Source organism: Urocitellus parryii, chromosome 1, assembly GCF_045843805.1.
Source record: "Urocitellus parryii isolate mUroPar1 chromosome 1, mUroPar1.hap1, whole genome shotgun sequence".
NCBI lineage: Eukaryota > Metazoa > Chordata > Mammalia > Rodentia > Sciuridae > Urocitellus > Urocitellus parryii.
Window position 1 is genome coordinate 137,504,892 of NC_135531.1, and position 14,930 is coordinate 137,519,821.

At 49.9% G+C, this 14,930-nt stretch overlaps 1 protein-coding gene across 6 annotated transcripts in view; it reads left to right on the top strand.

The window, feature by feature from the left end:
• Acsl6 (acyl-CoA synthetase long chain family member 6) overlaps positions 1-14,930 on the top strand; it is a 57,501-nt gene that overhangs the window by 11,653 nt on the left and 30,918 nt on the right. For all 6 annotated transcript variants that reach the window (XR_013344153.1, XM_026400116.2, XM_026400117.2 and 3 more), the window contains 8 exons: positions 5,568-5,788; positions 9,113-9,227; positions 9,865-9,929; positions 10,182-10,283; positions 10,790-10,889; positions 11,424-11,602; positions 12,536-12,568; positions 13,910-13,961. Coding sequence is in view for 5 of the 6 variants with exons in the window: in XM_026400116.2 (XP_026255901.2) it covers positions 5,568-5,788; positions 9,113-9,227; positions 9,865-9,929; positions 10,182-10,283; positions 10,790-10,889; positions 11,424-11,602; positions 12,536-12,568; positions 13,910-13,961 (867 nt within the window). In the remaining variant the exon portion in view is untranslated. The remainder of the gene's footprint in view (positions 1-5,567; positions 5,789-9,112; positions 9,228-9,864; positions 9,930-10,181; positions 10,284-10,789; positions 10,890-11,423; positions 11,603-12,535; positions 12,569-13,909; positions 13,962-14,930) is intronic.

Genomic DNA, 14,930 nt, shown 5'->3' on the forward strand with positions numbered 1-14,930 from the left:
GCAGAGTGAGGGTTAAGGCTGGGTTGCTTAGCTCCAGCTGATCAGAGCCAGCACCGCCCCATGTACAGATGAAGGGGGGGCAGCGGGGGCCTTGAGGGGCCAGTAGCTCCTCACAGAGCTGCTCTGTACCCTGGTTCCTGCCAGACCTGCTCCCACAGCCACCCAGGAGCCACTGCCTCCACGGCTAACACCTCTCCACTCCCGGCTTCTGAGAGCAGGCGGCTGTTACCATCAGCTGTTCCCAGGGACAGGGCCTTCGCCACTTTCGTGCTTTGATCAAGATGTGGTAACCTCTTTCCCTGGGCCCCACAGGCCCTGTAAAGGGACGCTGGTTCTAGTGGGACCAGCTAAGCTACCTTCTCAGTGCCAGGAGCCCGCTGGAAAGGTAGGATGTGAATGCATCTGCTTTTGCAAGTTGTCTTTGAGCTCCTTTGGCTGGCAAAGAAAGGGAGTAAACTGCTTCAGCTAGCTCCTGTCTACCCAGTGTTTCCTCTATTATGTACCTGGCATCCCACTTTCTGTCCATGAGATTGTTTGAGGTGAGGCCCAGAGGGGTGCAGTGATTTGCCCAAGGCAACACAGCTATCAAGGGTCTGAGCTAGGATTTGGACCAAGGTCAGTCTCGCACTGGAAACCCCTTTGGGGCCCTTTCCCAAGCTTGCTTGCTGGGGGTCCTGGAGCCTAAGCCCTGGGAGAGGTTGTAATTTTCTTTTTGTAGTTTTTACTGGGAATTGAGGATATTCTTTGATACCATAGCTTCCCCACTATTTCTGAAGTTCTTGGGGGTTTGCAGAGACCCAGAATTCTATTATTTCTTTCTGATACAGAAACAAACTGGTGTGAGTCTAAGGGAAGGGAAGAATATGAGGAGCATGGAGGGCCAGCATGAGTTTGGCATTTAGACTAAGGCAATAGGGAACCAGATAAAGTTTTGGAGCAGTGGCATGACATAGACACATTGATTTATCAGGAAAATAACTTTGGCATCAGTGTAAGCGCAGGCGAGAGCAAGGAGAACCATGAGAAGTCTGGTATACCATTCTGGGCTGCCCTTGGTAGTGGCTGGACCAGGCCCAGGACTGGGTAGGTGGAGAGGAGTACTCAGGCTTCAGAGATGTTTAGGAAGTGGTCCTTCCTTGCAGAGTCATCCAAGTAAACTGATGGTTTAGAGTGCTGGTGGGGCGGGGGCAGAGAGCTGTACTAGCAGAAGGTTCTTGGAGTCAAACCACTGGCCTCAGGGCCATTGCCACAGGGGTTATGTTCCAGAGCTTTGCCTCTGCCACCCTCCCACCTTGGAGCCAACATGCCACCCTCTATGGCCCCTTTCTTCCTGTTCTTTCCCATCCTGGATCACAAGAGCTATTGCTTTCACCATGTGTCCTGAGTCAGCAAAGGACATGGTAAGGTGGGAGGAAGTCCCAGTGCTCCAGACTGTGTCACTACTTGGTATTCTGAATGGGTCTATACTGGAGAAAAAGGCATGGGATGTGCTGGGGTTGGGGGCAAAAGGAGGCTAGCTCTTGCTGAGGGCTGGGTCCTCCTGCCAGGTGAATATTTACAAACACAGTCTCTCACCTGGCAACACCAGAACCACTGATCCCCATGGGTGCTGTCCACACACCATCCCCCCTGACAGCTGCTGCAATCTGTAGAACCTCTTGGGGCATAGAAGGAGGCAGGCATGGCTGGAACCCCAGGGACCACCAAGCCTCAGCTCATGTTGACAGAGAGAGGAGGTCAAAGGAGGCCAAGGCCCCATGAAGTAATGAGAGGAGTCCAGACTTTCAAACCTAGTTCTTATCCTCCTACATGCCAAGGTCTTGATGGCGTGGCTTGGCTTTGAGGCCAGTGTCCTTAGAGGACCTGGACTTAACAGTTCTGCTTTTCAGTGGCTCCCAGGTCTGAATGGAATCTCAGAATAAATGCAAGCAATTTTTACTATCTGAGAAAGCCAGTGCACCTGGAGGAATGAGACCCCCTGGTTGCTGTCCAGCCACGAAAAGGTGCACGCCCAGCCTCAGGGACAGAGGAGTTACAGCCACTGCAGATGCCTCCTAAAGGGTGGGCACCTCACCTGAGGAGGAGCAGACAGCTAAGCCTTTTTCCCACTGGACTCTGTAACCCCAGGGGGAGGACAAGAACCCAGCCAGGAGAAGATGATGAGTTTTTCATGTGAGACCAAGAAGAAGCTTACACATGGTGTATGCAGGGAAGACAATAGCACATGACTGATCTGATAGGCTGATCCCCATGTCCAGGATGTCTCAGCCTTACACTTGACCTTACCTCTTAGAAACTGGGCCTTGGCTCTTCTGAGCAGGCTGCAGCTGGCTTTCTGTGGGTTCAATACCAAGTTGAAGGAGAGGATGCAGTGTGAAACTGGATCCAATATTGGAAGGTGTGGGGTGGCCACACAAGACAAAGGAATGATTTGGGGTTTGAGTCCTGGTTCTTTGGGCACCTACCATGTTCCTCTCTCAGTGAAGAAGGAGCCCTGTATTCTACTTCCTCACAGTGAGTACGTGGAGGATCACACAGTGCAGTGTGATGGAAAGGGCTTCTCAGGCATCAGGAATTCAGGAAGTTAAGACAAGTCCTGCATTTCACCTCTGAGAGAACTATGATACTGTAACAACCCAGAGCTCAGCAGATCTGCAAGGCCGGCCTCCCAGACTTCACTGCTGACCTTTGTACAAGTTTCCACAGGCTCAAAACTTTTATTATCTTGAACAGAAGATTCAGTTTCCTAAGCACTCTGTGTGCTCTTTCAGCTCCAGCCTTTGTGTAGTCAATGCCCTCTGCCCGGGACACTTTCCTCTTCATCCTTCGGTCTCAGCATCAGCATCACTTCCTGTCAGAAGCGTGCTCAGACTCGCCATGCTAGAGTCAGGCACCTTCTCTCACTCCCTCTGTATGATCACAGCTTGGACCACACTTCCTGACTCCGCCCACTCCCTCATGTCTTCTTGCCATGGGACTGAGAGCAGGCCCAGCACTGATCTGAGGAGAGCAAGGGCCACGTGGGGGTCTGATGGATGGATGGATGGCATGTCCATTCTGCTGTATGCTATGACAACTCCAACATTGCACCCAGTGCCACAAATACCCACTCTCTGGGGCAGTTTAGGGTCTGTGAGCAACTTCCAAGGGCCAGGGTCTTGTGTTCATGAGATATCCTCCCAGGTTCTCTTTAAAACTTTTGGGTCCATATAGCTGAGGCCTCAGAGGCTGGGTAGGGACTTCTCAGGCCCATTGCCTCCACTTAGTCATCTGTCTGTCTTTCAGCTCACCCAAGAGCTACAGAGCATGTCTAGATTTTCCAAAGTAATGAGTCATTTATCTCATAGGCCTGGCTGTGACTTGATCTTCCCATCTGCTATACAGGGAAGTCAATGTCCCAAGAATGCCAGCTAGGACAGAGCCCCCATAGAGGTTTTCCTTGTGAATCATTGTCCACAGCTAGGCCTCTGTTTTGATGTTGCAGAACCTTAATTTGATTGCTCTGCCAGGAGTAGGTCCTTCCTGTGGGGTGCAGTCATAACTGACTCAGCTTAAAAAAGCTGCTGACAAAATCAGACTTCAGACTCAGGAGAGCTCAGGGAGAATGCTCTGCCTGGCTGGGGGTTCACTTTTATTGGGTGCTTGGAGCACCCAAGCCTGTGGGAGGTTGGTGAGTGTTCCCGGGACTCAGCCTGTTGTACACCTCTAGATCATCAGTTCCTTCTGTGGGGCTGCAGGACCTGGACCCAATGGCCTCTGCCAGCCATTTGGACCAGCATGGGCCAGCCCTGCCTCTGAACCCTTTTCTGTTTCCTAGGCTGAGCAGCAGCTTGTCTGACAAGCATATCCTTTAGCCATTTCTTTGGTCCTCTGACTCTACTAAATGCAGTACAAGGAGCTTTACATGCCTAATACTATCCCATTTTAAAGACTGAGGAGTGGAGGTTCAAAGAGGTGGAATATGCTCAACTATCAATAGCTTATAAGTAAATGAGAATGGACTTTGTCCAAGGAGCTTCTCTCTCTCTCTCTCTCTCTCTCTCTCTCTCTCTCTCTCTCTCTCTCTCTCTCTCTCTCTCTCCCCCCTCCCTCCCTCCCTTTCTCCCTCCCCCATCTCTCTTTTTTTTTTCTCTCTCTCCCTTCCCTCCCCCTCTGCGATGACTTGCACAGCACTGACCTCATAGTCCATGTGGTAATGTTACATTTTAGCACAAATTCCATCTATTAAAATTTTAGCAGATCTCTCCTCCCTCAAGGGTCAAGCAATTGTTTGGCTCATATCCCAGGGCTGCAGAGTAGCCACTGTTGCATTTCTTCTTGTTTCCCAAGAAAGGAAATCACAAGAACCTCTTCCAAGGACCGAGGGCCCATGAGGAGGGTACCTGTAGGGGCCCAGTCTGCCATCATTGGGATGGTAGACCTATAGGTGTTCTGGGGAGCTTCTTAGATTCAGGTCCCACTGGGATAATGACATGAAGGGATCTCAATATGGATGCCAGCATCTGATGTCTGGCTCACCCTGAGCCCAGCCTAGTTGTGTATCTGTTCTGTCAATGCTTATTTACTTAGTGGCTAACAGGAAGACCCAGGATAACCCTGGGACCTGCTCTCTTGGAACCAAAATTGCTTACCAATGCTTCTCATGGAAATCACATTGTCCATCTCCATGTCTTCCTGAAAGGCCTACCATACCACTTGGGCTGCAGTGGGTGATGGTGGCACCCTGGCCAGCACCCATGACATCCCAAGAGGTACTGGTTACCTTTAGGAATACACATAGCACTTTTCTGATCCCTCTCTTGCTGGGCCTTGGTTTGTTTCTCTTCCTGCCAGTTTAATACTTTCTACCTTCTGTTTCCTCTGGACATTAACTGAAGGAGTCAGGAAGGACAGCACAGAGCCCAGTCAATGGTGGGGCCAGCAGTGCCTCTTGTACTCAGTGTGTGGCAGCACAGGGCTATAGAGCTCACATAGTCAGCTAGGTCACTGCCTTTGTGTCATCAGGCCTGCAGATACCTGAGCACTGCTGAACTCTCCCTCAGAATCAGGGCTTGGTCTTGAGAGCTTAGAGGTGGAGCAGGTAGAGCTTATACCTCTCGATCCCATTCATCCTGCAGTGTTCTGAGTACTTCTGTTGCCTTTACATTTTCTCCACACCCCAGGAGCAATGATAAACATAGCCCTGTGAGCAGAGTCACACAGGAAAGGCAGAGTACCCAGGTTCTAGGGCCTGAGCAGCTCCATGACCAAAGCTGCCAGAGCACATCCTGGCCCCTGGAAGATGTGGAAGCAGCTGTCAGCCATGGCCCAGGGCCTGAGCATGTGGTTCTCAGGAAAATTGGGTCAGATTATATGACTGTCTGGTATGAGTGCTGAGAGCTCTAGCTTCTCATGGGAAAAGGCCTTCTGAATGTGCACCTGAACTGTACACCCTAACTAGCCCATGGTCTGCTCTTCAGTATATTGAGCCAGAACCTGGCCATGGTCAGTGTGCCACTTGTGATCCAGGATCCCTCCCCAGCCTGTCTACTGGGTCTCCTCCCTCATCTATCTCTTGTCTCCTACAGAGTTTGTCCTCTCAATTCTGGAGAAGATGCAGACACAGGAGATCCTGAGGATACTGCGGCTGCCCGAGTTGGGCGACTTGGGCCAGTTTTTCCGCAGTCTCTCAGCCACTACCCTTGTGAGCATGGGTGCATTGGCTGCCATCCTTGCCTACTGGTTCACTCACCGGCCAAAGGCCCTGAGACCACCATGCAACCTCCTGATGCAGTCAGAAGAAGTGGAGGTGAGCAGGGTGGGAGCAGTCTGGCTGTGGAAAGTAGTGGGAAGAGGACAGGCATCTTGAAGGTAGAAGCCAAACTTGTGGCTCATTTGACCTCAAGTGGCCCAGAAAATTCCAGTTTTCCCTGCCAACCAGCCAGCATGCTCTACAGGAGCCTTGGGCAGCATCTCCTGCCAGATGTTCCTCTCCTAGTAACTGTCCCATGGCAGAGATTGACCTTGACCTTGCATTGGGCATCTGGTTTGCTAGCTTCTCAAATAGGGGACCTTGGTTCATCTATGCTTCAGTAGGCTAAGCAGGTCCTGTGAAATTCAGGTAAATTCCCTCCTAAACTCTTCTATGCCCAGTCCTGGTTAGTGCAGGGATCCAGACCTGAGCCTACCCCAAGGCCCTGCCCTCTCAGAGCACATGGCCCTTTATATGTAGAGCCTCTGTGGAGAAGAGGATACAGTGGCCCAGCACACAAACACAAATGTGTTCCAGGCATCTTTATTAAGTTTATGGAATTTGGGGCCAGGGTTGTGGCTCAGAGGTAGAGTGCTTGCCTAGCATGCTTGAGGCACTGGGTTAGATGCCCGGCACATAAAAATAAAAACAAATAAAGGTATTTTGTCCACCTACAACTAAATATATTTATATATATATATATATATATATATAAGTTTATGGAATTTATTTTGCCCTTTTACAATTTGCCTTTTTTCTAAACTTTAATTCTGTTCATTTTGAACAGGTAATACATTCACACAATTTGCAAGAAACAAAAGGACATATACTGAAAAGCTTCTACCTTCTTCCCCTGGTCTCTCAGTTTTCCTACCCTGAGGCAACTTGTGTTAATGATTCTTTCTTAGCCTTGAAAATATGTAAAGATAGCACCCCTGTCCCCCAGCTTTTAAATTATATCATGATACATACATTGTTGTGATTTTTTTTTGCTCTTGATGATACATCTTGGTGATCTTAAACATGGAAATGTTTTGCCTGGTAGAGGAGGACATAGATCAAGATAGGCGTCTGGATCCTAAGTACATTTTTCCAGAGAAGGAGTGATGTGTGCAAAGCTCAGATGTGTGATAAAGCACATGGTTGAGTGCTAGGCAATGTAGAGGAGCTAGATTGGGACTAGCAGAGTGTTAATAAAAATGGCCTTTGAGGGCTGGGGGTATAGCTCAGTCAGTAGAGTGCTTGCCTCAGATGCACAAAGCCCTGGGTTTAATCTCCAGCACCACATAAAACTAACTAACTAACTAAAAGGTATTATTTTCATCTACAACTAAAAATATTTTTTCAAAAATAAGAATGGCCTTTGATGACCAGCAGTCCTGGGCTTGGAGCCTGGAAGTGCCTCACGCTGTATGGTTCTTGGCAGTTTCTTTACTCTCTCTCTCAGCATCAGTGTCCTCAGTTGTAAAGTGGGTAATAAAAAGAGCACCTGTTTTTTATGGTGTAGTAAGGATTTTGAGAGTGGTACAGAGAGAGCACTGAGAACAGTTGTTTTTGGTTAAGCTTATAATTATAACTTTCTTGGAGAGGTCAGCCTGGACAGAAGCCCATGAACTAGGAAGGGATGCATAGTATGGGCAGCATGTATTTATTCTGGGTTTTCAATATAGAAAGACAGGGCCAATTCATGCTATGGAAGGGTGGCCATGGCAGGGGCAGATATGAGGAGGCACCAGCAGGTGTCTGGTTTCAGGTGATACAGTGATCTGGGTGGGGTCTGGTGGCAACAGGGATGGCCTAGCTCAGTGTCTGAGGACCACAGAAAGAGTCAGCTTGTGAGTCTAGCTGAGAGGACAGGACATGGGACAAAGTCAAGTCTTCCCTTCTAAGGAAGACTGAGCTGGCCTCTCTACCTAGGAGAGTAGAAAGTCAGAGTGGCTGGAGTAAAGGAGGCAAAGAATAGAGGCAGGAAAGGAGGGAGAGAGGCAAGCGCAACATACAGGGCCTGGCAGACTTACTCCATATGCTGCTTGGTGAGAAACACAAATCAGATTGTGTCACTTTCCCCTGGCTGCCCATGGCCCTCAAGCCAAAGTCCAGACTCCTTGTTTTGATCTGCAGCCCTTTCTGGCTTGCCGTCCTACCATATCCATCTAGAGCTCCATGAATTGCTCTCCAGTCCCCAGATGTACCTTTGCTCCTGCCCCACATCTGCATATGCTATTTCCTGTGCCCAGAGTGCCATTCCCTGCTCCTTATTCTGCTCTGCAAACACTTATGCATTTCCAAAATCTGGCCTGGCAGCCACACCCCAACACACATAACTGCTGGAGCCTCCTCTGTCCCTAGCACACCATCCCCTGCTATATTGTATCTGTCACCCGGTGCTAACCAGGTCCAAATATGTGCCTCCAGCTTCCCACACAGGTCTTTGCTGGGCCTGGAACTTCAGAAGCACTGGCCAAACAGAACTTTCCACTTCAAAACAGTGGAGACCTGCTGTGGTTTTAAGTTTGCCTGTTTGCTCTGTGTTGCTCACAGTATTTCCTCAGACCTAGTATTCTAAGAAGTGGTAGGCCTGAATAATGCTTAGAGAACAGGCAAAGCTGTGGTATAAAAGAGTCCTGGTTTGGAGAGTCTGGGTGGGGTAGAAAGGAAGAAGCAAGGAAAGATACTCAGCTCCTTTCCTTACCCCAGTGCAGAGATATTCCTTCCTTCTTACTCTGGATCTGTACTGCTGAGGGTCCAGTGTCCCACTGCCCTGCCCATCCCTATTGGACATTAGTGTAACTCAGCCTGTCCTCCGTCCTAGGCTTCAGTTCCTGGAAAACTATTCAGTACAGTCCTCAACTAATTTACACTATTATGTGAATGATGGATGGCAGCCTTCTTATCTAAAGACTACACCTAAATGATTCTTAACCTAGGGGCCTAAGAGCAGTTGATGGGGTGGGGGATACCTTGGGAGATTATTCCAGGAAAGACTTTGCTCCAGCCAATGCTTCCTGTTCCATTATATGGGTATATATGAAAAGTTACTGAAAATTCTGGACTTTTCATGTGTGCTGACTTGGTGTGTGAATGCAGTATTGTGTGTGTGTGTGTGTGTGCGCACATGCATGTGTGTGTGAGAGAAAGTGAGGGGGAGAGTCACACATCAGTGTACTGGGCCTGTGTTCACTGGCCAATTATGTTTGAGTATGGATACACACAGATTGAGAGTATATAGTACAGGTGTGCTCACACAGCATCTCTCAGCCCTACGGTGTAAACCAGGTGTGCATCCAAGTTGTATTCAGCTTTGTGCATGCCAACTGTATACAGTTTTGTGACAGCCTTGCCTGCCTCAGCCAGCTTCTCTGGCCTATGTTTGGTTTGTAGGACAGTGGCGGGGCCCGGAGATCTGTGATTGGAGGGAGCCCTCAATTGCTTACCCACTACTATGATGATGCCCGGACCATGTACCAGGTGTTTCGCCGTGGGCTTAGTATCTCAGGTGAGAAGGGCTGTGGCAGGCATTGGGTGGGTATAAAAGTGGACAAGGAACCATGGTAACAGGCATATGGGCAGGTCAGCAGGGCCCAGGTTCATCAGAGAAGCCATTCCTAGCCCTCCTTTACCAGTCAGAAAAGCAACTGCATTACATGGCCAAGGGCTGACCTTCGCTTTTTTCAGCCCTTAGGATTCCCTGATTTTAGGCTCCGCACTATATACACCATATTGTCAGCCTCTTGTGAGCCTTGAGCTGTCAGACTACTAACTGGCATGATTCTAAGCTTGAGCCTCTGAGATGTCTGGGTGACACAAGGGTTTGAAGCAAAGAGATACTGTCACAGAGAGGCAGCCTGCCACCTTTTCCTTGCCCCAGGTATCTGGGTCTTTTTGGATCTGTAGTACAGACGGTCACACAAGTTATGGTAGGAACAGTTATTGTATCAGTCCCATTCCCGGGCCTCCCTGATCTCTGAGATGCCATGCTCACATGCTTTATGTCCTTCTGGGTTAGGAAGCTAGGGGGACATTCATGGCCCGTGGATACCCACAGTGTGGGATGTCCATCCAGGTGCCTGACAGGCAGGGGTAGTATACCCACCCTGCCTCCACCCTTGTACAAGACCTGCTTGTCTCTGCAGGGAATGGACCCTGCCTCGGCTTCAGGAAACCCAAGCAGCCTTACCAGTGGCTATCCTACCAGGAGGTGAGTGACAAAAGACAGGCCCCACCCTGTCTTCATGCAGAACTGGCACTTGGAGGGAGGGGCTTGTGGGCACCTTGCTGGGTTCTATAGAGTCATTTTTTATGTCTCTGGCCTGTAATAGCCTTGAGGGACTGTGGGTCTACCTGGGCAGGGAGTCAGGGAGCTCTTTTAGACCTATAGGAATCCCACCTGGGGGTCTCCCTGCTTGGAAGAGCCTTCGTTTGCCCATGTTCTCCCCGCATCTGTGTGCAGGTTGCTAATAGGGCTGAATTTCTGGGATCCGGACTTCTCCAGCACAACTGTAAAGCAAGTACAGATCAGTTTATTGGTGTTTTTGCACAAAATCGACCAGAGGTGAGTATCTGTCCTGACTGGTCTTAGAAAGTCTTAGTGGAGTAGGGGTTGGGCACTACATGGAATAATTCTGCTCCCACAATTTGTAGGACTGGGGACAAGAAAATAAAAGGGAGACCTTAACACTATCCTCTCTACCCCACCCCTAGCTCTGTTCCTTATCAGGAGCAGCTACCCAGCAGAACTTCATCCATACCACATCAGACCCATACCACATTAGACCCTTGAACTAAGGGGGGAGGAAAGTCATGGTGAAAAGGTGCATGCATGTCCTGGAAATGGACCTTGGGCTGTTTGGACATGAAATCCAGGAGTTAATAGAATTCCATGGGTCAAGCATGGTCTAGAAGGCTGTGGGTGGGCAACCACAACCTCTCGGCCTTGTGGACTCCTTGCTGTTCAGAGTGTCAGGTATAGGGCCTAGAGCAGGCACCCTGGCTGCCTGGTTGGAAGGCAGTACCGCCCTCTTAGCTCCTTCCCCCCATCCTGACCTTTTGTTTCCATAGTGGATCATTGCAGAGCTGGCTTGCTACACATATTCCATGGTGGTGGTGCCACTTTATGACACCTTAGGCCCTGGTGCTATCCGCTACATCATCAATACAGGTGAGCCCTACTGCCACCCACTTCCACCATAGGCAGCCTGTCCCCAGTCTCTCAGGTTATGCCAATTGTTTCACATTCATAGGAGGTTGGCTTCCTGAGTCTCAGCTGGCCCCAGCTGGGCTTCACCTAAAGGTTCCTTGCACAGGGATGGAATATCAATAAGAAGCCTCTGAACCAGCCTCTGCAGAAGGCTACAACCATTTCAGGTTCATTGCAGCTTGACATGGTTGCAGGAATGGGGGTAGGGTAAAAAACACAGTAGACCTGGGATGATGGGGGCCGAGTCTGAAGCCAAGGAAAGCTTGGAGTCTGCCAGTTGGGACGTCTGGAGATTCCTGGGCCTTCTTCCCTTGGTTATACCCAGGACCCATCGCATGTTCCTTTGCACACAACACATGGCCCCCACAGCCTGTCTTGAATATTTATTTATACAAGCTGTGGCATATACAGCCCATGGTGCTGCTGTTTGGCATGTGTTGCTCATAGTCATAGTTTGCACCCCCATAGCCTGACTCTCCTTGATGGTCCCCACAGCGGACATCAGCACCGTGATCGTGGATAAACCTCAGAAAGCTGTGCTTCTACTAGAGCATGTGGAGAGGAAGGATACTCCAGGGCTAAAGTTGATCGTCCTGATGGAGCCGTTTGAGGAAGCCCTGAAAGAGAGAGGGCAGAAGTGCGGGGTGGTCATCAAGCCCATGCAAGCTGTGGAGGTGAGAATCTGCTTCTGGTTGTTTGCTGAGCCATAGTTGGCTAGTCACTGAATCAGAGCTGCTGGTCATCTGCCCCTTTCACGTGCTGGGTGGCTGTTTTAGGTGTGTGCTGAAACACGCCGGGCTTTGCAAGGGCTGGTAGAGGGAGGCCTGGATAAGCCACAGAGAAGACACTATGGCTGGCACAGTTAATGTCACCAGGCACCACCAGGTGGATGATGGTCGCCAACATGAGAAGCACTTGCACAGGCTCTGGAGCTTCCTCACTTCTAGCTAGTGTCCGCCTGTATGTGTCTGAGGATAGACTTGAGTTCCAGGACTCAGTGGGACCCAGATTCTCAGCAGCCTTCAGAATTGGCCTCCAGGATCTCAGGCACTGCTCAACTGACTTCTACTGTGCTCTTGGATCCAGGGCCCCGGGGCCTCCAGTCCTGCCTTTCTTGTCTGCTGCTCCCTGTATCCATAATGCCTGTACACTTGAACTCCTTCATGACTTTAGCAGCCACAGTTGCATTGGCAACTCCCACCTGTTGCCCAGCATTGAATGCTCATTCAGAAGCCTACACCACCCAGCCACTCTGTCTCACATCTGTGTTCCTAGATGTACTGTGAGCATCTTAAGCCCAACATGTCCAAACTCATTGTCATGTTCATAATGCCTAGCTTCTCCCCAGATCTTGGGCTCCCTGTCTATATTGTATGGGGTGGGCCTAGAACCTCTAGGCAGTCTGCCTCTCTCCAAGGAGTTCCAGGCTAGACATATGTCTGAAGAGAGGAAACTCAGGTGGCATCTTCCACAGCAGCCCATAGTTTAAGTACAGGATTTAAAACTCTGGGCTTGGTGCAAGAGCAAGCCCAGATGCTGAATTTATTTTGTTGTTTTTAATTGATGAGAACTTAGTATGTATTTAAACAGTGTTTTCTTTTTTTCAGGACTGTGGCCAAGCAAATCACCATGCTCCTATGGTAAGCTAATCTATAAGCAGACCTTTGTTGAGCAAGATGGTGGGTATGGTCTGTCTTCACAGAGCCCAGAGTAGAAAGGCCAGAGAAGCACCTCCGTGTTAATATGCAAATCTTGTGCATAACTCAGGAACGCCTCCTTGGGGGTCCAGGACTTCTGTAGGCTGAGGGCCCAGGGAAAGACCTGGAAGAAGTCCAATGTTTGGGGAGGGAGACAAAAGGGCAGCCAGGCCTGGGTACCTCTGGCTCGCTGGTGAGTTTTTCTTGGGGAAGTCTTATTTTTTCCCCTTTGAATGTAGTGAACACACCAGAGAATGAATGGGCAGAAGTAGCAACAAAACTGAAAGTGAACCCCTGGGTCAAGTGACCTGTGGCATCTACTGTCTTTGCTCATCTTTCCCTTGTGAACTTTTCTGTGTGCCATCTCCAAATGGTCCTGCCTGGGGTTAGATCATAGCCCAGTGCCCTCTGGGCTGGGCTATCAGGAAATTTTCAGGGTTTCAGGTTCCAGGCCTCTCCCTCTAGCTCAGTCCTTCCTACTCCTCAAGCCACAGTGAGAGAGAGAGAGGGGGAGAGGGAGTCCTGAACAGATCATAGCCCTGCTTCCCAGGACCCTGCACAGGTGGCCCTGGGTCTTTGCTCATCTCCCATGCACCAGGCTCCCCAGTCCTTCCACGTACCCTATCTCTTATGTCTCTGTACTTGTTCCCAGCTAGTTTTTCTCCCAGAATACATGGTCTTACTTTATCTGGAGAAACTCTGTTTGTCCTTCCATCTTAACTTATATATATCACCTCCTCTGGGAAGCCATCTCTGTGCAAACAGACTAGATGGGCTCCTGCTGGTGATCCCCGAACCATGTGCCCTGTGCCAGGGAAGCACCTAATGCAGAGTAGTCCTGGGGATTTAATGGGTAACTCAATTCCTGAGCCACATGTTGTATTCCCAAGACTAATTGCAGGTATCTGGGAGAAAATGAGAAGGAAGAAGAGAACTGGGTCATACCCACTAAAAAGATGAGGGGTATTTGGTAGAGACCTGAATGTGACCACTGTACCCCACTCCGTCTAAGAGAGCTGAGAAACAGCAGATGAGCTGTGAGGTTGGTGGGAGAGATCCATGTCCACCATGTAGCTTCTTTTCCCCTCTCCTGGGAGCTCAATTGCCTACCTTTCTAACTGTAGCACATGGGGGCACTCACACATGCCCAACACATACCCCCACCTATATAACCCACATACACAGCACACATGTGAGGCTAGGTGGTGGAGGGATCCAGGCGTCTTGGTCCCTGGTAGTTCACACTCGAGTCTCCCTAAAACACATCTCTTCTCATTCCTGCAGCCCCCACGACCTGATGACCTCTCCATTGTGTGTTTCACAAGTGGCACAACAGGTAAGCAGTGGTACCCAGATTACTAGCCATGGCCTCCTGCACCCTATATTGGCAGCCTGGCAGGTGATTTCAGGAATTTTGGTGCCCTCTGTTAGATGGGCTGAACATTGTCTTGTGGGTGGTTCCAGATGTTGGTCCCTCCTCCTGCTGCTGGTATGCAGCACCAGACGAGTCAGGAGTGGCCAAATGGAGAGATAGTGTGGACTGGGAGGTGTAGATGGGGTCCTTGGAATTTCCCATAGCTGAGCCAGTGAAGACTGGGACAGCTGGATTATGTGCTGGGGAAAGGACTTTTCTCATAGTTTCGTTTCTTCATGGGAAATAGCTCTACTCCTCTGCTTCCTACCCCCACTTGGTCTATGTATCAGGGACTGAGGAAGGAGTCTGAGGAAGTCTAAGACTCCATCAAAGGATGTCTAAGAGGCTGAGTGTGAGTCCCATCCCCACCACTTTCCTAGAGTACTATGAACCAGCTACTTCTCTGCCATTACTGTTCCCAGTTTCTCATCTGTGAAGAGGGTCGTTAATAGTGCCAAGTAGGAGATGGGGGTGCCATGTGAAAGGGCAAATGCTCCGTAAGACTGTCAGGAAGAGGACACAGTCTGTGCCTGGCACTGACAGAGTGGCACATGTATCAGCATGGGGCAGAAGTAGTCAAGGAAGGCTTCCTGGGAGAGACAGAATACACATGAGGACCACGGCAAAGACATGGCTCTTTGCAGTTTATAGTGCCCTTGTCCACCCTGTCACTGTGCTGCTGGGGCCTCAGTACAGTTGGTGAATCAAACAAGTGATCAAACACCAGGCCTGCTCCCAGGGGATACTACCAGCAAGAGGAGGTGCCAGGACTTGTGCCCTGCTCCCTATCCAGAGTTGTTCTCATTGCTGTCACTCCATCTCATTTGATGGACTGGCTCACCTTGATGACAGTTCTTAGGGGACAGTGAACTGAGGCTTCCCACACCTTCC